This window comes from Chiloscyllium plagiosum, chromosome 10, assembly GCF_004010195.1.
Source record: "Chiloscyllium plagiosum isolate BGI_BamShark_2017 chromosome 10, ASM401019v2, whole genome shotgun sequence".
NCBI classification, from domain to species: Eukaryota; Metazoa; Chordata; class Chondrichthyes; order Orectolobiformes; family Hemiscylliidae; genus Chiloscyllium; species Chiloscyllium plagiosum.
The window spans coordinates 16,262,500-16,287,808 of NC_057719.1; the positions used below are offsets into that span (position 1 = coordinate 16,262,500).

The 25,309-nt window shown below is 41.0% G+C and overlaps 1 protein-coding gene across 1 annotated transcript in view; it reads right to left on the reverse strand.

Annotated features, from left to right (window-relative positions):
• The window catches only part of fbln5 (fibulin 5), a 91,089-nt gene that overhangs the window by 45,323 nt on the left and 20,457 nt on the right, over positions 1 to 25,309 (reverse strand). Inside the window, exon 4 of the mRNA XM_043698461.1 lies at positions 23,448 to 23,714. Coding sequence (XP_043554396.1) covers positions 23,448 to 23,714 — 267 coding nt within the window. The remainder of the gene's footprint in view (positions 1 to 23,447; positions 23,715 to 25,309) is intronic.

Consider the following 25,309-nt stretch of genomic DNA (forward strand, 5'->3'; position numbering starts at 1 on the left):
TAATCTGAGGTAACCTTCTTCACTGTTCACTACACCTCCAATTTTGGTGTTGTCTGCAAACTTACGAACTATACCTCTTATGCTCACATCCAAATCATTTATATAATGTTGAAAAGAAGTAGACCCAGCACCAATCCTTGCGGCACACCACTGGTCACAGGCCTCCAGTCTGAAAAACAACCCTCTAATACCACCCTCTGTCTTCTACCTTTGAGCCAGTTATGTATCCAAATGGCTAGTTCTCTCTGTATTCCATGAGATCTAACCTTGCTAACCAGTCTTCCATGGGGAACCTTGTCGAATGCCTTACTGAAGTCCATATAGATCACATCTACTGCTCTGCTCTCATCAATCCTCTTTGTTACTTCTTCAAAAAACTCAACTAAGTTTGTGAGACATGATTTCCCACGCACAAAGCCATGTTGACTATCCCTAATCCGTCCTTGCCTTTCCAAATAAATGTACATACTGTCCCTCAGGATTTCCTCCAAAAACTTGCTCACCATCGGCGTCAGGCTCAGTGGTCTTTAGTTCCTGGCTTGTCCTTACCATCCTTCTTAAAAAGTGGCACCACGTTTGCCAACCTCCAGTCTTCCGGCACCTCACCTATGACTATCGATGATACAAATATCTCAGTAAGGGGCCCAGCAATCACTTCCCTAGCTTCCCACAGAGTTCTCGGGTACACCTGATTAGACCCTGGGGATTAATCCACTTTTATGTGTTTCAAGACATCCAGTACTTCCTCCTCTGTAAAATGGACATTTTTCAAGATGTCACCATCTATTTCCCTACAGTCTATATCTTCCATATCCTTTTCCACAGTAAATACTAATACAAAATACTCATTTAGTTTCTCCCCCATCTCCTGCAGCTCCACACAAAGGCCACCTTGCTGATCTTTGAGGGACCTTATTCTTTCCCCAGTTACCCTTTTGTGCTTCATGTATTTGTGAAAAGCCTTTGGATTCTCTTTAACTCTATTTGCCAAAGCTATCTCATGTCCTCTTTTTGCCCTCCTGATTTCCCTCATAAGTATACTTCTACTGCCTTTATACTCTTCTAAGGATTCATTTGATCTATCTTGTCTATACCTGACATATGCTTCTTTCTTATTCTTAACCAAACCCTCAATTTCTTTAGTCATCCAGCATTCCCTATACCTACCAGTCTTTCCTTTCACCCTAACAGGAATATACTGTCTCTGGACTCTGGACTTCTTGATAGCTCTTAATGATGACAGAAAGGCAATTGAGAATAAATATTCTTGTTTCTGTATTCTTGGAGAATGGAACATCAGATGCAGGCAGCAACAAGAACTTACTATGTTAAAGGCACCATATAAACTTAAAACAAATAAAGAGCCTTCACAGAAATGATTATCAAACAGAATTTGGCATCAGGAACACTGGACACAAAAGATTGTGTACTCATTATTCAAACTGCCTATTATTCTGGACATGCAAAACAATCCCATTATTTCCCTTCGAAACCATACTGATCTCTGAGTTAACAAAAAAATTATACTCATTGGACTTTAAATTGTAGTCTTCTTAAGAATGTGCATATCACAATAATAGGGAGGTCCTAAAATATTTCGAGAGAGGATCTGGGAACAGTGCCCATGTGAATTTGACCACTAATTCAGTGGGCAAACTAAGCCAGTGAAAGACCGCTGATGAATAAAAAATTGCCATGTGATTATCAAGACAGCATCTCCTAAACAAATATAACTAAATCAATCTGGGGAGAAACTCTTCCAATTAATTCCTTGCTAGTGTTTGCAGAACCACACATATTTCTTCAAAAACATTACACAAATGAAGTGCAAAGATTCCATTGCAGTGATTGAATTGTTATATTCCTACGGCACTGGTTACTGCTCATTCAGTTATCAGATGGTAATAGCCCCTATATCTTCATAACAGAACTCCCTGGTGGTCATTTATCTGATATTACAATTAAGGATAGAATTTATTATGAAAATAATAAATCCTCAGGGCCCCTTTCACCATCAATGCATTAGTTCAAATGAAGGAATAACAAAGTACTCTCGATAAGAGTAGCAATGTTTATCTGGCTCTCAATACAATTCACCTGTTTAAACCTGTTCAAAACGTTATAATTTTGCTTCTATACATTGTAATTTCTGTTTCTTTAAACAAATCTCATTGTGGGAATTATCCTAATTAAGAAAGCATGTTACATATGACCTAAGGATGTCCTAATGCACTTCAGAGCCAGTGACATTCTTTTGAAGATTAGTCACTGTTGTCATGTAAGAACATGCCAGCAAAGTTTTACATAGGAAACACTCATAAAGAGAAATATTTAATGATCAGATATCCACTTTTCTGTAATGATGTGACCTGAGGGTTTGAACAATAAGTATTAGCTCGGACAACAGTGATAACTTCAAAATCCACATATATGTCATTACCTCTCTACTTCATTATTTTTCTACTTTATACTAGGAAGAACTATAGTGATAAACTTGTTAACTTATTCCTTTATTCTTCCATTTTTGTACCCCTAAGTACTTTGGTACTTAAGATGGTGCCAGGAGTGGCGACTTTGTATACTTTTCACTGTCCTCCTGTCCCCTCCACTTGAGGACACATGACAATAAAATCTAAATCTAAAGGTTACAGAACAATTAGCAAGAACTGTTAATAAAGCATGCAGTATTATCGACTTCATTTAAATAGGCTTCATAAATAGGGGCATAGAGTGCATGAGTCCAAGTTATACCGAATTTATATCAGACACTGGTTGGACCTCAGCTGGATATTGTAGACAGTTTCTGGGCACCACACTTTAGGAGGATGTGGATACATTGGAGGGAGTGTAGAAGAGGTTTACAAAAATGGTTCCAGAGTTTGGAAACTTTGCTTATGAGGATAGATTGGAGAAGTTGTGAGGGGTGGGCTGGGAGGAGACTCCATTCAAGTTTTTAAAAACATTAGTGACCTAGACAGAGCAGATAGGAAGAACCTGTTCCAGCTCATGAAACCAAAGGGCAGAACATTAAAGTGTTTTCCAAAGCAGCAAATATGCAATGAGACAAGTCTTTTTTACATAGTGAGTAGCGAGGACTGGAATGCACTGCCTGGGAGTGTGATGGAGGCAGATTCATTTGATGCAATTAAGAGATTAGATGGTTATTTAAACAGAAACAATATTCATGATTACAGGTAAAGGCAAGAGCTTGGCACAAAAGCTAAAATATTCAAACAGCCAGTGCAGACATGATTGGCCAAATAATAGCCTTCTGCACCTTAAAAATTCTGCACCTTCTGTGAACAGTGTCATGGGAACTTTTATACCCACCTGAGAAAATAGACAGGATTCCATTTAATGTGTCATCTAAGAAACAGCATTTTCAACAGCACAGCATTACCTCAGAATAATTTCTAAATGACAACCTATATTTAAATAATAATATCGTAATACAATGAAATGCACAAAATCTTCACAGGAGTATATAAATCAAAATGTGACACCAAGTCATATAGGGAGACTGATTTTTTTTAGGAGGTGACCAGGAGTATTGATGAGAATAATGCATTTGATGTGATTTGCAAGGCATTGTTACCGGGGCAAGGTGGCTCAGTGGTTAGCACTGCTGTCTCACAGCTCCAGGGACCTGGGTTCGATTCCAGCCTTGGGTGACTGTCTCTCTGCATCTGCCCAGGCTTCCTCCGAGTGCTCTGGTTTCCTCCCACAGCCCAAAAGTGTACAGGTTAGTTGGATTGGCCTTGCTAAATTGTCCATGGTGTCCAGGGACGTTCAGGCCAGGTAGATTAACCAAACAAAATGCAGGGTTACAGGGATAAGGAGGGTCTGGGTGGGAAGCTCTTTGGAGGGTCAGTGTGGACTTTCTAGGCTAAATGGCCTGATTCCACATTGATTTGATAAGGTCCCTCATGGCAGACTGTTACCAGGAGGGTACTGTAGGACTCAGTGCTTGGCCCTTATTATTTCCAGTGAACATTAATGATTTGGACTTAAATGTACATGGTATGACCAAGAAGTTTGCAGATGACGCAAAGGATAGCTGTAAACTGCAGGAGAATACTAACACTCTGTTTACGTGGACATATCCAGGGGCAAATGGAATTCAATGCAGGAAAGTGTGCAGTAATGCACTTGTTGAGGGCTAACTAGACAAGGGATGACACTTAAAATAGTTGAATCCTGGAAACTGCTAATGATCAGAGGGATCCTGGTGTACAGAACTACAGATCCCTGAGGTAGCAGCACAGGCTGATAAGGTGGTTGAGAAGGCATATGAAATATTGCTTTCATAAGTCAACTTTATAGAATACAAAGTAGGGAAATTTTGCTATGACTGGTTAAACATTGGTTAGGTAACAGTATCACATGCAATTATGAGAAGGTTAACCAGGTTGATACTTTGACTATCAAAGATTGAGTGGTGTGTCTTTATTAAAACATACAAGATTCTTAGGGGACTTGACAGGGTAGATGTGGATAGATTTGCTTCCCCTTGTTGGACAGTCTAGGATCATTGGACATAATCTCACTATAGGGGTTCACACAATTGAGTAGGAATAAGTAGGAACTTCCACTGTCAGAGGATAGTGAATGTGTGGAATACATTACTGCAGAAGGCTGTTCAGGCTGGATTTTAATCAGTGAGGAAAACAAGGGTTATTACAAAAAGGCAGGAAAGTGAAGTTGGGGATGATCAGATCAGCCATCATCTCATTGAATGACAATGCACTGAATGTGAGACAGTGAGGTCTGCAGATGCTGGAGATCAGAGTTGAGAGTGTGTTGCTGGAAAAGCACATCAGGTCAGGCAACATCCAAGGAGCAGGAAAATCAACATTTCAGACTGGAGCCCTTCTTCAGGAATGAGGCTGGGAGCCTCGAGGATGGAGAGATAAATGGGAGGGAGGGTGGGGCAGGGGAGAAGGTAGCTGAGAGTCCAATAGGTAGATGGAGGTGGGGGTAAAGGTGATTGATCGGAGAGGAGAATGGAATGGATAGGTGGGAAGGAAGATTGACAGGTGGGACAGATCATGAGGGCGGTGTTGAGCTGGAAGGTTGGAACTGGGGTAAGGTGGGGGAAGGGGAAATGAGGAAACTGGTGAAGTCCACATTGATGCCCTGGAGTTGAAGAGTCCTGAGGCAGAAGGTGTTCTTCCTTCAGGCGTCGAGTGGTGAAAGAGTGGTGATGGAGGAGGCCCAGAACCTGCATGTCCTCGGCAGAATGGGAGGGGGAGTTGAAATGTTCAGTCACGGGGTGGTGGGGTTGACTAGTGCAGGTGCCCCAGAGATGTTCCCTAAAACGTTCTGCGAGAAGACGAGCAGTCTCCCCAATGTAAATGAGACAGCATCGGAGAGCAATAGATACAATAAATTACATGTGTGGAAGTGCAGGTGAAACTTTGATGGATGTGAAAGGCTCCTTTGGGGCCTTGGACAGAGATAAGGGGGGAGGTGTGAGCACAGGTTTTGCAATTCCTGCGGTGGCAAGGGAAGGTGCCAGGAGGAAAGAGTGGCTTGTTAGGGGGTATGGACCTGACCAGGTAGTCACGGAGGGAACGAAATTGACTGCATTGAATGGGCCTAGTGACCTACTTCTGCTCCAGTCTTATGGTCTTATGATTAAGCAAGAATTGTTTTTTTTGGAACAATGAAGGTTGAGAGGGAAACTTCTAGAGGTATATAAAATTATGATAGGCACAGAAAGGGTGAGTAGGAAGGCACATTCTCCATTAGTAGGGGGGGCATATACTTGAGGTAAGAGGTAAACGTCTCAGAGAGTAGTTGAGAAATGTTTTCACCTAAAGAGTGGATGTCTGGAACTCACTGCCTGAAAGGGTGATTGAGTCAGAAAACTTTGAAACCTTTAAGCCATATGTAGATATTCACTTGCATTGTCACTGTGCCCAAGGCTATGGGCCAAGAGCTTGAAACTGGCATTATGTAGTCAGATCTTGGTTAACCGACTCAGACACAATTCCCCAAGTGCCCTCTTGCGCTGTAAACATCTCTTATCCAAAGGGTGAGATGGCATGTTACAGCTATACAAAGCTATTAGACCATATACCAGGATTATCGTGTTCAGTTCTGAGTATCACATCGGTGAAGGGGTATATTGATCTTGAAGGGAGCATGGTATTGATTTATGTAACAGGATCCACATTAAGTACAAAGAGAAATTGTATAAATTATGAGGAGAGATTCCACAAACTGTGGCATGGCTACTAGAACTTAGTGTTATTTGATTAAGCTATCAAGATGCATGTGTTACACAATACAAACATACAAACTACTGTCTGCAAACTCTTACACCTAGACACTTGACAATTCAATAAGCTCACCATCAGCCCCAAATTAGTCCATATTCCAGCATAAGGCCAATGAAGAAAAGTTCAAATTCCTCTCTAACTCTTTTTAATTGTCAAGCAAATCTCTGGATGATTGAAGTAACCAATTTGTTCTTTTAATCCCAGCTAATTTTTAATAAACCCGAAATAATCATAGTAAGGCAGGAGGTTGCCTTACTCTCTTTTAAATGACACCAAGGAATCCATGTTCCCTAGTAATCCATTCCAGAGGGCATTGTCTCTGTCAATGGAATATGTCTTAGCAGCTAAACAAATACCTTGCCACTCTCCTGATCCATATTCCACTCAGAATGGGCAGTTTTATGAATGTAGATTTTTATTAACATTTGTTCACGGGACTTGGGTGGCTCTGGCTAGGCCAGCATTTATTTGCTCAGCCCTAATTGCCCTTGAAGATGTTGGTGAACTGTGTAAATTCACCAGTCTGTTTTACTTCCATCTCTGCATACAGTGTTGCCTGCAAGATTGAATCTTTAGGAAAGATTGAAAGCAACTTGACTGCTCCAGTACTAACAGACACTAATCAGTTCAATTAAAACTGAGGTGAGTCAGCCGAGCGTTAGCATGTTCAAATGAAACGTTATATTTTTACCAGAAAGAAGATTAAGAACAACAGATTCATGTGGTTTCTGAATGCAAAAGAGATTCCTTTTTTGGACATATTCACAAAATAATTTGCATTGTTGCTGGAAGATATAAATAAAAGGCATTGTTACAGAATGAAATCATTACTACAGTTGATGGAATTCATCAAGATAAAGATTATAATAATAGAAGGCACCAAGTGCCTATGTAGATCAATCCCAAAGCATAATGTAGATTGTTATATTCGCACGTAAAAGCCTATTTTACACTCACTCTGGCCCAATGATGGCTGACAGCCAATGCTAACAGAGGCCACCTGGTTCCAGTTAAAGTCTCACACTTCAGAGAATTTGGCTTCAACAATCTCAACATCTGCTCCAAATGTGAACTCTTCCTCTGGGGCCTACAAAAATAATTCAACACTTAACTTTAATGGGCCTCTCCAGTTCCATTGCCCGCAGGAAAAAAACCATCCCCAGTACATCATAAGACAGCGGTTTGCTCATTCTGGTACCTAAATCAGTCAGGGTTAACTCTGGGCATTTCAAAATAGCAGAGGCATGGTCAGCTAATGCTAATGGAGCAGGAAGGTAACTGAATAATATTGAAGGAATGGCATGGTGGCTCAGTGGTTAGCACTGCTGCCTCACAGCACCAGGAACCTGGGTTTGATTCTACCCTTGGACGACTGTCTGCATGGAGTTTTCGCATTCTTCCCGTGTTGTTATGGGTTTCCTCCAGGTGCTCAGGTTCCCTCCCACAGTCTAAAGGTGTTGCATGGTTATTGTGGATTGGCTATGCTAAATTTGCACATAGTGTCCAGGGATGTGCAGGTTAGGTGGATTAGCCATGGGAAATGCAGAGATTCAGGGATTGGATGGGATACTCTTTGGAGGGTTGGTGTGGATGTGATGGGCTGAATGGCCTATTTCTGCACTGTAGGAATTCTATGAAGTTGCTGAGGCCAGGCAAGGCAGGCACAATTGACCCCAAGTAACATGCAGCAAACATCACAAGGTTTACTGCTTTCCATAGGAACTGTGTTGAAGTCTATGAACCAAAGGAGCAGCTCATCCCTTGTGTTAGGCTTAGAAACATTTATGGAACAATATCGCTCAATTAAGTTTGGAGCAGCTTAAAATGCCTCAGTAGTAGAATGGCACAGGCTGGGCAGATAATCCCTTTATTGCCCAGTTGTTTTGTACTATTACTGATTGTGCTGGTTGGTACTTGTTTGCACGATTAAGTCTATAGACAGCAGTGGAACACCTTCCTAAAAGTTACAAGAAATTTTAATAAAAGCAATAGATCTCACGCTGAGATTGCCAACTCTATGGCATTGGCCTAGAGCCTGCAGGTATTGCACACTAATCTTCAGGACCACACTGAAGGTAAACCACAGACTCAGAGTTAAAATTGGATTCTTCCCCTTTTCTTTGAACTCTTCCATCTATTAGATATAAAAGTACTGGTGATGGGGAAAGAAGGACTGTTTCACAAACTGTCAATCCAAGACTTGTGTCTGAAAAATAGACCAAAGACATGAGTGTGGGGTCAGCGCAGATGTGACAAGAGCTCATGTGATGACATATCCGAGAATACGCCTGTTAGAGTTGGTAATCCTACCTTTCACTCAAACAATCCTGATTTCCAGCTAAAATGCAACAAAACATCGTGGACGTTGCAAATCTAAAAGAAAAACAGAAATTGCTGGAGAAACTCAACAGTTTGGCAGCATCTGTGGAAAGAAAGTAGAGTCAATGTTTCAGGTCCAGTGACCCTTTTTCAAAATGGAATGTTTTGAAGAAGGGTCATTTGGAATTATTTAGAACATTTAGCAAGTTCTTTTCACATTTAGTGGCTTTTGAAAATGCAGCTGGGGCTGTAGTTGGAGCATTACTACTGACCTTAAAACCCACAGTTTAGCAAGAGGAGTAGTCCTGCTCACTATTCACTGAAAAGTTAGGTTTTTCTGAGAAGCTGTCTTTGATGGAGCCAGATGCAACTTCTCACTGTCTGTTCCCTCATTTGAGGAATACCAATATTATATTGTTCTTATTGAAATAGGAACTAATTGTTATGAGAATGCACATCCAAGGTGCCATATTTTACTGCTGCACTCTGCGGGCATGAATAATGATATGCCCATCTGTCAGTTCACCAACCAGATGGAGAGCTGGAGGGAATGCAATCGATGAAATGACAGCATTTTGAGTTACAGATGTGATTATTCCTAACTTATGGCACATGGAAGAAATAAAAGCCAATGGTCTATTGCAGGAACAATCAATCCCTTCAGAAAATACATCAAATGTGGGGATCAAAAAGGTTAAACTCTTGATACAACATGAGTCCCAGCAAACATTGTAGAGGAAACGTCTCATTGCCTCGCTTATGAATGAACTGTCGTTCTGATGAAAACTACTCTTGCAACCCTCCCACTGACAGAGACAATGTTCTTTGAAGAAAGTAACTGCCAAGAGGAATTATTTTTCAAGCAGTGAGCTGTAGAGGTTTACCAGCATCGGTAGAAGGTGGTCAGAGATACATGAGCTTGCAGCAAAGTGTGCACTTCTTCAATAATTCCTAAAATGCAGAGGGTTCAAAAGAGAGAAAGACCCCTAAAATATCCTGATAGAATCCACAGAGAGAACTTATGTATACAATGTGACCTTATTGGGCAAGGAGAGGAAATACAATATCTGCCCCTTTATCTCCTCCCTTCCCATTATGCATCACCCACAAACACGCCTTCATGTGAAACTGTGATTTATTTGTATTTCTTTCAATTTAGCACGTTGTATTCATTCACTGCTCATGAAATGGTCTGCTATACAGTGGGAAGGTTAAATGCTGATTGGCTTTGTAGAAAGCCTCTATTTTCTCCACAAGCGTGATCTTGAGTCTTTACATTGTCGATGATATTAATGTTCACCCCAACCCTGACCTCACTTTTAGTGAAACTCCACATGAAGTTGTGAAACAACATTCACCATTCAGTGAAGCACTTTCACAGTCCTCTGAGTTCAGCTGATCATTGCCTCCATGTGTTAAGACAGCCGCTGTTGGTAATGAAAATAAAACAAAGAACTGCAGGTGCTGGAAATTTGAAGCCAAAACAGAAATTGTTGGAGAAACTCTGATTTGGCAGCATCTGTGAACAGAAAGCAGAATTAACCTTTCGGGTCTAGTGACCCACTCTTTGAAACCCATCTTGTGGTTTGTTTTTGTTTCTTCTACTACCATCCTTGCACCATCACTCCTTTTGTCACTTCATCTCTTCTGCCTTCTACCCTAGCACAGACCTTCCCTTGTGTTCTCTGCCTCCCCACTACAATTCCATGGTCAAAACCTACAGCATCTCTAACTTTTCCCAGTTTTGATGTAGGGTTACAAAACTGGAATGTTATTGCAGTTTTCCTCTCCACAGATCCTACCTGAGCTATTGACCATTCTGAAAAAGAGTCATACTGTACTTGAAACGTTAACTTTGTTTCTCCTTCCAGAAATGTTGTCAGACCTGGTGGGCGGCACGGTGGCACAGTGGTTAGCACTGCTGCCTCACAGCGCCAGAGACCCGGGTTCAATTCCCACCTCAGGCGACTGACTGTGTGGAGTTTGCACGTTCTCCCCGTGTCTGCATGGGTTTCCTCCGGTTTCCTCCCACAGTCCAAAGATCTGCAGGTCAGGTGAATTGGCCATGTTAAATTGCCCGTAGTGTTAGGTAAGGGGTAAATGTAGGGGTATGGGTGGGTTGCGCTTCGGCAAGGCGGTGTGGACTTGTTGGGCCAAAGGGCCTGTTTCCACACTGTAAGTAATCTAATTATCTAATCTAATTATACCTGTTGAATTTCACCAATATTCTTTGTGTTTGTTTTGGATTTCTGTCATCCGCAGTATTTTTCCTTTATAGAGTAGAATAGAATATATACAGTGTGGATACAGGCCATTCGGTCCAACAAGTCGACACTGACCGTCAACACTATAGGCAATTTAGCATGGTCAATTCACCTAAACTGAACAACTTTGGATTGTGGGAGGAATTCGGAACAGCTGGAGGAAACCCACACAGACGCGGGGAGAATGTGCAAAACTCCAAACAGACAGTCGCCTGAGGCTGAAAAGGAACCCGGGTGCTGTGAGGCAGCAGTGCTAACCACTGAGCCACCATGCTGCCCATTCGAGCATTTACCTTTTCCTTTCATGTTTCCAGCGTCTACAGTATTTTACTTTTGTGTGGAGCTATTAAGTGATGTTAGAAATTGGCAATAAATTCACAATATATCAATGCTGCACCATTCTCAATTGTCTTGAGGCTTCTACTCTCTTAAAGTCAATTCTACCGCTATTGTCCCTGGTCGCAATGAGATCTAATCCAAACTGAGCCAATATCAGCCCAAATTGGCAGAAGTCTGAGCCGAACTTGATCTGGTGGTGGTGAGTATACACCTAGATATTTCATTGCCAGCTTAAATTCCAAATTCCTTTAAATGGAATGCAAATTCTCAATATAACATGGTGGGATTTGAACTCAGGATCTCTGGATCTTTAGTTGAGGCCTCTATTGTTTGTTGTCTAGAGGAATTTACATATTTTTCAGTGTCTGAAAGCTGAAGAATACCTTCAAGTTGCTGTTTCCAGTGGTGGTGTGTGTTTTAAGTTTGCAATGTTTCAGTTCCAGGTCTTCTGTCCTTGCCAAGTGGCAAAGACAGGTAAGCTCAGGGTAGGACAGCACTTTCTGAAGGTGAATGAAAAGTGAGTTCCTTCAAATGCATGCCAAACATACCCATCAGATGGGAAGGGGGCTGCAAAAATAATTTCAGAAAACTCTGCACTGACTGGCTTCAACATCGTTGAACATAAATAACAAATCTGAGAGAGGGAGTAATTCCAAGGATGTTTGTTCAACCCATGGACAAATGAATCACTCAACAAGGAAAGGATGGTGCATGAATGGCAGTTTTTTTTCCACTCATGAGGACATGAGCATCCATGGCTGGCCAGTTATTACTGCCCATCCCTGGTTGTCCTTGGTGGTGGTGAGCTACCTTGTTGAACTGCAGTCCATGTGCTGTAGGTAGAACTACAATGCCATTAGGGAGGGAATTCCAGAATTTTGACCCAGTGACAGTGAAGGAACGATGATATATTTCCAAGTCAGGATTGTGAGTTTGACTGAAGAGTCTATTTCTGTGCTGTACATCTCTATGACTCTATAACTCTTATGGGTGGCTAGGACAGGAACTTGGTAGTTTTGGATTTGGAAGGTTCTGTCCAGGGATCTTTTGCATACTGTAGATAGTACACAAATTGCTACGGAGCATCAGTGATGGAGGGAGTGGATACTTATGGATGAGATGCCAATCAAGCGGGTTGCTTTGTCCTGGATGATGGCAAGCTTCTTGAGTGTTGTTGGTGCTGCACTTGTCATAGAAAATTCATCAGTATTCCATCACACTCCTGATTTGTGCTTTGTAGACGGAGGACAGCCTTTGTGGAGTCAGAAGGTGAGTTACTTACTGCTGTCAATGGTAACCTCCTGATCAATGGTAACCCCTGCATGACACATTCAGGGTGGAAAAAAAGTTACAAATGCTGGAAGTCAGAAACAAAATCAAAATTTCTGGAGAAACTCAGCAGATGTGGCAGCATCTGTGGAGAGAAAGCAGAGTTAGCATTTCAAGTACAGAGACCCTGCTTCAGAACCAATGAGAGCTGGGCAAAGATTGGTATATATCCTAAAGCTGAGTGAGGGGAGAATGGGGAGGAGTAAACAATAGGTGGGTGTGGACCTCACATTGAGAGAAACATGGATGGGAAGACAAGGGAATTGGTAAAGGTCAGCCTGGGAGAATGAATAGCTACGGTTAGGGACTGTTAATGGCTGATAAATGTGTTTGTGGTCACAGCCCATGTGATGACAAAGCCTGGTGTGTAGGATTTGGAGTAAGGACATGGAAGAAGATGCTCAGGCCCTAAAATTGTTGAACTCGATATTGAAAGCCAACAGTTGCAGGGTCTCCAAGCAGAAAATGAGGTACTGTTCTTCCAGTTTGCTCTGAGCTTTACTGGAGCATTGTAGCAAGCCCAAGACAGAGATATTAGCCAGGGAAAATGGCGGGTGAAACAGCAGATAAATGTAGGTGTTCTGAAAAGTGGTTGCCCAGTCTGCACTTCATCTCCCCAGTGTAGAGCAGTGAATGTAGTAGACTAGATGAGTGAAGTGTAGGTATTGCCAACAAAGCAGACCAGCTGAAACCCCAGAGATTGCTCCTTGTGTGGAGGTCAAGACTAAGTCAGCAGCACCTGACAGTTCTGTTTGATGCAAATCAAAGGAGCAGTAACTCTCCTCTGCACTTCACAAAAAATAATATGAAAACATATCTTCTTAAAGTCTCTTCAGTTCTATTGCCTGTGGAACTGATCTGTTTAATGATACAATAGTGCGTGCGGTCCTATGTTTTGCATATTAAAAGAGTCACCACCTTTCAAACTGGTACTAACTTACGTTGTCAGGCATAATATCACAAGAAATAGGAGCTGGAGTAAGTCATTTGATCCTTCAAATCAACTCTGCAATTTAATAAGATCATGGCTGATTTTGTATCTCAACATTAGCAATCTCGAACTGAGGCCAGTTTTGATGAGGGAAAATAGACATTATTCTCTTCTTTCAATTAGCCTTCCTGTGCAACATTGCAAGGCATTATTAATTTGCCATTTTGTATGGGATGATGATTATTCACTCTGTTGCAGCACACATTAATATTTTTCACAAAGAGCTTCTTTATCTTATCAATGCAGTATGCAACAATCCAAAACTCATTTATTTTCAGCAAACATTCTGTCCAGAGTCTGAATAAAAGATCTCATCGTTGACAACAAAATCCAGGCATTCCTGCTCACATGCCACAGATCAGCAAAGCTGGTTAATGCCAGCAGCATGCATGAATTATTTGCTCTTTCATACTTGCGTTAACCTCATCATAGTTAGTGGATTATTTATTGTCTGTGTTATAAAGAAAAATGTCTGGAATTATACAAGCATATGAGGGCATGTTGTCCAGCTTTCATTCCTATTAAGTTCCCCAGCCCTACCATCCAATGAGATCTTAACGCTGCACCATTCCTCGCCCTTTGCGCATACCTGAAGTTCATTGCATCATTGCTGGTGGTTGTACATCGAGCCCAAGTTGGTATGAATGACTGAGTGACTGAGTGATTTGCGAGCTTACTGTCAGGTTCATGAACTCTTACTATTATAAAGTCTACAGAGTCATGATAGTACAGAAGAAGGGAGTTAGCTCATTGAATTCATGCTGGCTAGCTGTCAAATAGTCCAATCAGTCCCATTCTCCACTCTATCCGTGTAACCCTGGAAGTTTATTCCCTTCAAGTGCTCATCCAATTTCCTTCTGCACTCATTCACCATTTCTATTTCTGACGTTTTCACAGGGAGAGTGTCATGAGCACTTGATGTGTAAAGTAAGTTCTCTCTCTCGTCCTACTTTTGACTCTTTAGTACTAAACTGTAAATCCACAGGTACCGGACTCAAAATGTTATCTGTGCTTTCTTCCTCCAAATACTGCCAGACCTGCTGAGTTTCACCAGCAATTTCTGTTTTGTTTCAGAGTCTCCAGCATCCGTAGTTCTTTGTTTTATTTAAATCCACATTTCTGCAGTCTTTATACCAGCTGCTTATCTAACCCTGTCATATTCTTGCACGCGTCTGTCAAACCTCCCCTCAATATATGTGCTCTAAAGGGGGCCACCAAAACTCCTTTCAACCCTGGAGTCATTCAGGTCAATCTCCTTCTCAATGTCTCATGGATTCTCATATCAGACTTCACGTGTGGTGATCAGAACTGGATGCAATGTTCCAGTTCTGGCCTAGCATTGCTTCACAAAGGTTCAACATTCACTTAATATCTCTTGACGAATCCCAAGATCGCACATGCTTTTCTCACAGTGCTATCAATTCATCCTTCCACCTTCAAAAATCTACAGACATGAAACCTAAAGTCTACATCCCTGTCATCTTTACTGTCTCTGTGCAGACCTCCAAGGTCAGTGCACAGCAATGACTGCGAGAACTGAAAGTCAATGTGTTGGCATCAATCAGCGTGCACAGACCCACTGCATAACTTAGAGGGAACATAACCTGAGATCCCTCTGTTCCTGCATATTCTTTAGAACTGCACCAATGGGTTTATATTGCCTCCCTATTTCTCTGCTGACATACATTAAATGTTTTCTTTGCAAGCAGATAAAGGGATTTATGAAATCCACTTTTGTCTATGGGGAGTCCAGTTTTCCTTAAAGATATGAATAATAGTCATAGAGTCATGAAGGTCGACAGCATCAAACAAAAAGTCTCTTTGGCCCATCGATTCTGCACCAACTAATTATTCTAATCCTATTTTCCAGCCCTTTCCCCATAGTCTCATATGTCTTGACTTCACAAGTGCATATGTAAATACTTCTTAACATGATGAGGGATTCTTCCTCTAGCATCCCTTTACAGATTGAAGTTCCAAATTTCCACCACCCTCTGGGTGAAAAACATTTTGCTCACATTTCTAAACTTCCTGCCCGTTATCTTAAATCTATATACCCTGGTCATGATTCCTCAACAAAAGAGAAAAGTTGCCTACTTATGCCACTATTAATTTTATACACCTCATTCAAGTCCCTCCCACAGTCTTCTGTCTTCCAACTCAAATATATGGGCAGTACAGTGGCTCAGTGGTTAGCATTGCTGCCTCACAGCACCAGGGACCTGAGCTCAATTCCAGCCTGAGGCAACCATCTGGGTGGAGTTTACACATTCTCCCTGTGTCTGTGTGGGTTTCCTCTGGGTGCTCTGGTTCCCTCCCACAGTCCAAAGATGTGCAGGTCAGGTGCATTAGGCAAAAGTGAGGGCTGGAGATCAGAGTCAAGATTAGTGGTGCTGGAAAAGCACAGCATCTGAGGAGCAGGAAAATTGACATTTTGAATTTTTTTTAATTGGCACCTGGCTTCAGCGGTGTAGAGATCAGTGCAGCAAACTACCACTGCACCCCCTTTATCCGCTGGTTTGATGGTGAGGTTGGGATTATTCTTGATGAAGGACTTTTGCCAGAAATGTTGATTTTCCTGCTCCTCAGATGCTGCCTGACCCGCTGTGCTTTTCCAGCACCACTAATCTTGAGGTCAGGTGAATTGGCCATGCTAAATTGTCCATAGTGTTAGGTGCATTAGTCTGAGGGAAATGAGTCTAAGACTTGTTATTTTTCAGAGGGTCGGTCTGGACTTGTTGGGCCAAATGGCCTGTTTCTACTCTGTAGAGATCTAATCTAATCTATCTATTTACTCTTCATAATGAAAATTCTCCAGTCCAGACAACACCCTAGTAAATCTCCACCGTACCCTCTCCAGATCAATCACATCTCTCCTATATTATAGATTTCAGAACTGCACACAATACTCTAGCTGTGGCCTAACCTACTTTTTATACAATTCCAACATAACTTCCCTACTCTTAAAAATCTATGCCTCAGCTAATAAATACAAGTATCCTATATGCCTTCTCAATCACTTTCTCTACTTGTCCCGCTACCTTAAGAGATTGGTGGACATGCACACAAAGTCCCTCTGATGTTCATTGCTTGCCATGGTCTTACAATTCATCATGTACTCCCTTGCCTTGCTCGGCCTGCCCAATTGCATCATCTCACATTTCTCCGGCTGAATTTATTTGCCACTGATCAACCCATCTTTTTTTGCTATAATCTAAGGTTATTCTTACTATTTATCACCTACCAATTTTTGTATCATCCGTAAATGTACTGACCAACCTCTTAGTTCAAGTCTCATTCTTTTATACAAAGCACAAATAGCAAGTGCTTCAACACTGATCCCTGTAAGATCCCACTGGACACAGGCTTCCAGTCACAATAATACTCTTCAACATCATCTTCTGCTTCCCGCCACTCAGCCAATTCTGGAGCCAATAAGCTAAAATTCCTTGGATCCTGTGGGCTCTTACCTTCACTATCAGTCTCCCATGCAGGACCTTATCAAAAGTCTTACTGAAGTCCAAGTGGACCACGTCAAATGCAATGCCTTCATTAACATATCTTGTATACCTCTTTGAAAAATTCAATCCAGTCAGAGGTGACTTCCCCTTAACAAAGCTGTAATGACTGTTCTTGAATAAACCTTGCCTCTCCAAGTGCAGATTAATTCTGTCTCTCAACGTTCCTTCCAATAGTTTGCCCACTACCAAGGTGAGACTAACCAACCTGCAGTTTCCAGGTTTATCCCTTGCACCCTTCTTGAATAATAGTACATCAGCTGTCCTCCAGTCCTGTAACACCTCTCCTGTGGCCAGGGAAGAATTGGAAATTATTGCCCACACCCCTGTTATTTCCTGCCTTCCCTCGCTCATCAACCTGGGGTACATTTCATCTGGCCCTTGATACTTACCTGCTTTTAAGGCTGTCAGCAGTGTGGTATGAAAGGTGTCATGTTATTCTGTACTGTTATAGAAAAATAAAGGGCATGGAAATCACTTGGATGGAAATTGTTCTGTAGGCCTGCAATTTCACAGGCAGGGTGTGCATTTCCAACTGGACGTTCTCCAACTGCCACATTGAATAAAATGGTTGTGAAGCCACTATCAAAAATCTTAATCACTAATCAGCGTTGTGCTCTCTGCCAGTTCAAAAATGGGCACTGCAGAATTACTAGGCCAAGAATTATTTCTTTGCAGCCAGGTTTATTAATTGATAGAACTCCATATTACCTTTTATACAGCGATGTTAGTGCTGCAAGTTGGCAGAAAGCACACTGCTTTAGCCTTGCTGGCACCTTTACAGCAAGTTCAACAAATCCTAATCAGAACCCATATGTGCCAATTTGTGGCTAGCCTTTCCCACAAAGAAAGTTAGATTGTTGAATTAAAATACAGTGCACAGGTTTCAAAGAACAAATAGAGTTTATGGGAGTGTAAAGTAAAGATTGCAAGTCAGCACTTTTCTATCATTTCTCCCAATTAACCTATTTCTAATGTAAATGGAAAAGCGATGGGATATATCATGGGCTGGCAACTCAAAGTTATCTGTTTTATACTATGGGATAAAGTCAAGATCTACCCACACTACCCTCACATCTATCCAGTCATACAAAATGTAGGCATAGAAAATTACCTTCATTCTTTTCAGATGTGGACATCATGGAGGAGAAATGCACTCAGATGGTGCTGTGTAATTGGCACGATATCAGTCTACAAGTTAATCTAAAATTTAATTGATTCACGCATCTCAGTACAAGATGGCCAATACTAACTCACATTTTATATATTCCATCTTGTATACCTTCAGAGAATTTAGTAAAGGCCCCCAGCTTAGATACAAGGACACCTACTCCTAATCAGTGTGACAAGAATATTTTCACAACTAATTATCTGTCCAAATAAGACAAACGTACCAATATGTTATCTTCAAATCAACAAGTTGTTGGTTGAGGAACATTGTCATACTAACCTGGAGCAAATAAAAATATCATCCAAAAGGCAACAATACATAGAATGAATTTCAACCTGGCTAGGTAGAGAGTGTTAAATGCTCTGCTTATTTTGGACACAACCAGTTTTGCATACTCAATAGGTTACACATCTATTAAACTTTACTGAATATAGCAAGATTGTCTTATTGTGGCAGACTTCCTAATATTTTCATATATTAAAACACACCTGGCTGTTCAAGAGATAGAACATGGAACATTACAGTGCAGTACAGGCCCTTCGGTCCTCGATGTTGCGCCGACCAGTCATACCAATCTGAAGCCCATCTAACCTATGCTATTCCATGTACGTCCATGTTTGTCCAATGACGACTTAAATGCACTTAAATTTGGCGAATCTACTACCGTTGCAAGCAAAGCATTCCATACATTTACTACTCTCTGAGTAAAGAAACTACCTCTGACATCTGTCCTATATCTATCACCCCTCAATTTAAAGCTATGCCCGGTTCCGGAACTCAATCCGTCTATTAATAAAAGCTAAAACACTGTATGCCTTCTTAACAACCCTGTCAACCTGGGTGGCAACTTTCAAGGATCTGTGTACCTAGACACCGAGATCTCTCTGCTCATCTACACGACCAAGAATCTTACCATTAGCCCAGTACTTTGCATTCTGGTTACTCCGACCAAAGTGAATCACCTCACACTTGTCCGCATTAAACTCCATTTGCCACCTCTCAGCCCGGCTCTGCAGCTTATTAAGGATCAGCAAAGAAAGAACAGCCTTCCCAGTGAATTTGCACCAATAAATCATCAGTTAGAATAAACAGCACAGATATAGAGTCATACAGCATGGAAACAGACCCTTTAGTCAAACTAGTCTGAGCCAAACAGAATCCCAAACTAAACTAGTCCCACCCGCCTGCTCCTAGCCCATAACCCTCCAAACATTTGCTAGTCATGTACTTATACAAATGCCTTTTAAAAATTGTAATCGTACCCACATCCACCATTTCCTCAGGATGTTCTTTCCACACATGAACCACCTCTATGTAAACAAAATTACCCCTCATATATTTGTTAAACATCTCTCTTCTCACCTTAAAAATGTGCCTTCTAGTCTTGAAATCCCCATCCTAGGGAAAAGTCTACCATTAACTCTATCTATACCCTTCATCATTTTATAAACTTCTGTAAGGGCGCCTCTAACATCCTATGCTCCAGTGAAAAAGTCCCAGCCTTTCTTTATAACTCACACCCTATACTGTAAAGTACATCAACTAGCTGGAGCACGTGTTTAACTCACATTCCTCTGACAGTCTCTGAAAAAGTCACTACATTTTGTTTGAATCCATTCATTGGATGTGGACATCACTGATTGGGCTAGAATTTATTTCCCATTCTTAACTGCCCTTGAGAAGCCACTGACCATTCCCAATCCCATTGCAGGACCCTTTCTCCTAATGACATCCATTTTCGCCACGATTTACTTGTATTGTGACCTGGCATGCATGCACCCTAATGTCTTGAGAGTCTTCAAAGGAAGAAAACTAAAAGATTGATCAAAATTACCAAGAGCAAGCTTTGAATCTGTTATTGTAATGGCATATCAAAAATAAAAGCACCAACACATGTAGACACAGAAAGGTTTTGCCTTCTGACCTACGTTTACATCTCAAATGCCATCACTAAAAATACATTATATGGATTTTGGGAACTTGCTGCTGTATAAATTGGCTGTTTTGCTTCTATTTTACACATTACAATGGAACACTTAGAAGGTACTTCATTGTCTTTAAATTGTTATAGGATGAACCTAAGGTTGTGAACACTACGACAGTATACGAATGCACAACCTGTCTTTATTAATGCTTACAACTCCTATTGAGAACTAAAAGACGTGTTAGTACCACTACTTCCCAAGCCCTGTATACCACATCAACAGGTGAGGTAAGGCGTGGCGTATGAGGTGAGGTGGGGTGGGGGGAAAAGTTCAAAGCAAATTCGTAGATTCACTAAAGATGGCCATCAACAAAGGTAAAGTGAAATAGTTTTTGGAATGTAATTCTTCATCTAAATTCCATATCGAAATTGTTCAATCAGTTTTGAGAATACAAAGTTTGGTAAAACAGAATCAGAGAATTGTACCACACATAAGGAGACTATTCACTCCTTCTTGTTGGTACTGGTTCTCTGAATGAGCAAATCACCCAGGGCCCCTCGTTCACTGTTTTCCCATAGCTCTACAGTTGCTTCCTTATCAGACAACAATCCACCTTTCTCCTCAATTCTTCAGTTGAATCTATCTTTGTCATGTTCTGAAGTAGTGCATTCCAGATCATAACTACTCATTGAGTGGCAATGCTTTCCTTCATGTCTCCATTTTTTTTAACTGTATATTAATTGAAATCTGTGACTGCTTGTTCCCTATCCTTCCATCAACAGTTTTCTTTTTTCCCAATCTACACTGTTCAGACATCTCACAATTTTGAATACACTGATCAAATTTTCTCTCAATGTTCTCTTCTTCAAGGAACATGGTCGCCACTTCTCCAATCCATCGATATAGCTGATGTTTCCTTGCAGCCTATCTGATGTGACATTCTTTTCTCAATCACAGTAAAACAGTCACTTGACAAGAGTGTGAAAATTAGGTATGAATGGAATATAGAGCTGCACAAACAACAGGTATAATTTCACTTACTTCTAGTTCAAAAGCTGGATCCAGACTTATTAATTATCTTGAAACACAATGAGATTATAAAAAAATACTGAATGCCTTTTAGCAAAGATCATCTCATAACCAAGACATGCTACTCCCATTCTAATTCAGTGCGGCTGACCTCAATGACCTCTGAAAGTACCTTGCAGACTATTCATTTGTATCAAACCAATACCAGCAATTAAAGAAGATCTACCACCAACTTCTTCGGAATGGGCAATTAATGTTGAGTATTTAAATATCATTGGCTATGTTTATCAATGTGACAGAAATAAAATGTCCATGCGGCTACTTTTGTTCTATAAATGAATACTAAATCATTAAAATTGCTGCATTTCTTTCATTCTTACTGGAAGAAATTATGTACAAACAACAAAACAGTTTGCTAACACTTATTGAGCCATGAACAAAAAGGAAATATAAACAAGCAAATAAATCAATCTCAGTTTTCCCCAACTCCTGACACAGCCTGGCATAGTACAAAGTTCTACAGAACCCAATTGTTTTCCCAGTATCTTCTGGGGAAAGAAACCTTTCATACACACCCAACTGGCCTACATGTAACTATAATCCACATCAACAGAAATGCTTTGAAACTACATTTGACTAATGGTGCACAGTATCATTGGGAGTACTGTAGTGTGTTGGTTAAATGAATGGAATAGCAATCCAGAGGCTTGGATTTGTAACCAAATCAAGACACCAGGTTAAAAATCTCACTATTGCAGTTGTGGAGTTTAAAATTAGTTAAGTGGATAAATCTAGATAAACTAGTATCAGTAATACTGAGCATGGAACCACTGGATTATCATTAGAAGCCCATATGGCTCACTAATGTCATTTGGAGAAGGAAATCTGTCACTGTTACCCAGTATGGCCTGAAGAAGGCCTCAGATCTACAGCAAAATCATTGAATTTTAGTTGCCCTCTAATGTGGCCCAGCAATCCACTCTGTTGTATTCAAGAAGACAACTCATCAGTATCAGTTAAATAGTTAGTTAAAATAATCTCATTTTATAACCATTAATGTGTAGGTACATACAACAAATAAATATGATCTGTTTTACATTCTTCCAAACTAATCTTTGGAAGGGACCCGTGTTCGATTCCGGCCTTGGGAAACTGTCTATGTGGAGTTTACACATTCTCCTCATGTCTGCATGGGTTTCCTCCAGGTGCTCTAGTTTCCTCACACAATCCAAAGATGTGCAGGTTAGGTGAATTGGCCATGTTAAATTGCCCATAGTGTTCAAGGATGTGTAAGTTAGGTGCATAAGAGGTAAATATAGAGTAATACGATAGGGGAATGGGTCTGCATGGGCTACTCTTCCGGTGGTCGCTGTGGACTTGTTGGGCCAAAGGGCCTGTTTCCACACTGTAGGGATTCTATGATTCTTCTCTTTCATCACAGAAACTAAAGGCCAATGAAATATCACTAGAAATCGATTTCTCTGCTGTTTCACATCAGAATCCATCCCAGGTATTAATTATTCTCGGCTAGAAAAGTCTTTTCATGACATCAGTCCTCAACTTTTGTTTTGCTTTGACTGCACAAATCTTTCTTGTCCCATTGAATATTTTATACAACTCAACAAAGTCCCCAATCTTTTACATCCCATCATGGCCAAAATGCCCAAATGCTGAATACCCAAAGGCACCAGATAGGCACGTTATACTTAAGGTCCTGTAAGTATATATCTGTAGAGGGAGAGATGTCTCTCAGCACATTTTCAAAGGACACCCAGGAGCTGAGACAGTAATGGATAGAATCCTGTGATTTTACAATTAATTTAAACCATCAGAGCTCACTGACTATTGCTGAGTGCATTAAGTGTGTGCTTGGGATGAGTGCTGGTCATAAAATATATCTTCAAAGAATTTGGGAACAAAAGACAATCAATGCCAACCAGGTCATTTAATTCATTTTAAATCTACCTAATCTCAATGTCATTAGCTACTCAGATATCTTCACTTTTATCCTCTCCCTACATCATGATGTAAAGAGGTTGCACAGTTTTTATGTGTGTGTGTATATATATATGTATATAAAATATATATAAAATGCACCAAATCATTCATTTTGCATCAAGCTCTTCTATATTAGTCTTACCAGTTCAATAGAGGGTGTTAAAATATCTAAAAAAAAGCAAATATACAACTTTTTTCTTTCCAGATTGAACAAACGGGATAGATCAAGATGGGAGCAAGTTGATTTTTGCAGTCCTTTATGAATAAAGCAACAACATACCCACACAGTTGTTATTCTCATCCAGGGTGTAGCCAAAACGACAGACCAGAGATCTCGGTGGAATAGGATACCTGGGTATTGAGGCTGGTTGGTAGACAGAAGTTTCGGTGCGCCCGTTCGATGAAGATGCAGGGTACGTGGGATTAGATGGTCCATTTGCCAGGACGAGAGCAGCAGTCCTTGGCAAGCACAAGTATCCTCCATTGTGATTGATGCATCTCATGTCCCCTTTACAGGCATCCGGGATGGTTTGGCACTCATTAATATCTGTGGAAATTTAAAGGAAAGGAAGAATTGATCAGTCATGTTACCTTCTTTACCTTGCTCAATGATTTCCTTTCCCTCAGTAACCACCTTTTTTGAGTCATTGAGTGGTCAGCACAATGAGATCTTTCTCTCTCCCTCTCTCCCTCTCTCCCTCTCTCACTCTCTCCCTCTCTCCCTCTTCAAAGGTAAAATGAGCAATGGACCAGACTGCCATCATAGTGTGTGAGATGTTGTGATGCACAGGGAGACCTTAGCAGCATAACCACACCCATCTACAAGTGATGCACTGTCAGAATGACACTCATTGATTGGGATGATAAATTACAGTCACTTTTTCAGATTCAGATGGTGGTTAAAAATTCTATGGCACTGTGTGGATGAACAATTGGCTTGTGAGCTGGTCAACATTCCCTCTTCAATTTATTACCCCTGTGCTGGCTCTGTGGCAGCAATTTTGCCTCTCACTCAAACATTGATGATTGCAAGCCTGATTTTCTTTCTGAGACTGCAGCACATAATGCAGCCAAAATGCACAGTAACTGCCTTTGCTGTTTGAATTCGTGTATCACTGAACATCGGAGTGCATCTGGGAAAATTAACAAACAGTGAAATTCACAACTAATCTTGGAGGAACTGAAGTTCACAGCACAGAATCAGATAAGTTAATTGTTGTTTTAAGTCTGTCCAAGAGAAAGGCTGTATTAGTGAGTACAGTGGGTTCTTTCTTGATGATATGTTTCTGGAGATAAGTCTCTTGATTAAACTTAAAATATAAGCCATTGCTATTAATTTAACCTGTGGCAGTGTTTGTAGAGGAATAACACAGCATTATTTTCTGGGTCTGTCGATTGTGAAGGAGGAAAAATGGCTTTTACAGTGATACGTACTTCTTGTCAGATGTGGGAGTTTAAAGAGAGTTTAAGGGTTACTGCGGATTATATCAGCCATAAATGCTGTTGGATGAGAATCTTATCAGATCAAGTGGATCGGTTGGAGAGACAGATAGAAGCGATGAAGAATTTGCAACAGCAACAGTATGTGATGGATGGCAGCTATAGAAAGGGGGGAAAGTCTCAGATACAGTCACATAGATGGGTTAACTCCAGGAAGGGTAAGAGAGGTAGGCAACCAGAGCAGGAGTCTTTTGTAGATATACCCATTTCAAACAGGTATGCTGTTTTGGATAATGTAGGGGGTGATGGATTATCAGGGGAACGTAGCACAAACAGCCAAGTTTCTGGTATTGAGACTGGCTCTAATGCAACGAGGAGTACGTCAGCTTCCAAGGATTCTGTAGTCAGAGGCACGGACAGACGTTTCTGTGGCCAGCAGAGAAAAAGCAGAATGGTGTGTTGTTTCCCTGGTGCCAGGATCAAGGATGTCTCAGAGAGGGTGCAGAATGTTCTCATGGGGGAGGGGGGCCAGCAGGAGGTCATTGTCCACATTGGAACCAACGACATTGGAAGGGAAAAGGTTGAGACTCTGAAGGGAGATTACAGAGAGTTAGGTAGAACTTTAAAAAGGAGGTCCTCAAGGGTAGTAATATTTGGATTACTCCCAGTGCTACGAGCTAGTGAGGGCAGGAATAGGAGGAT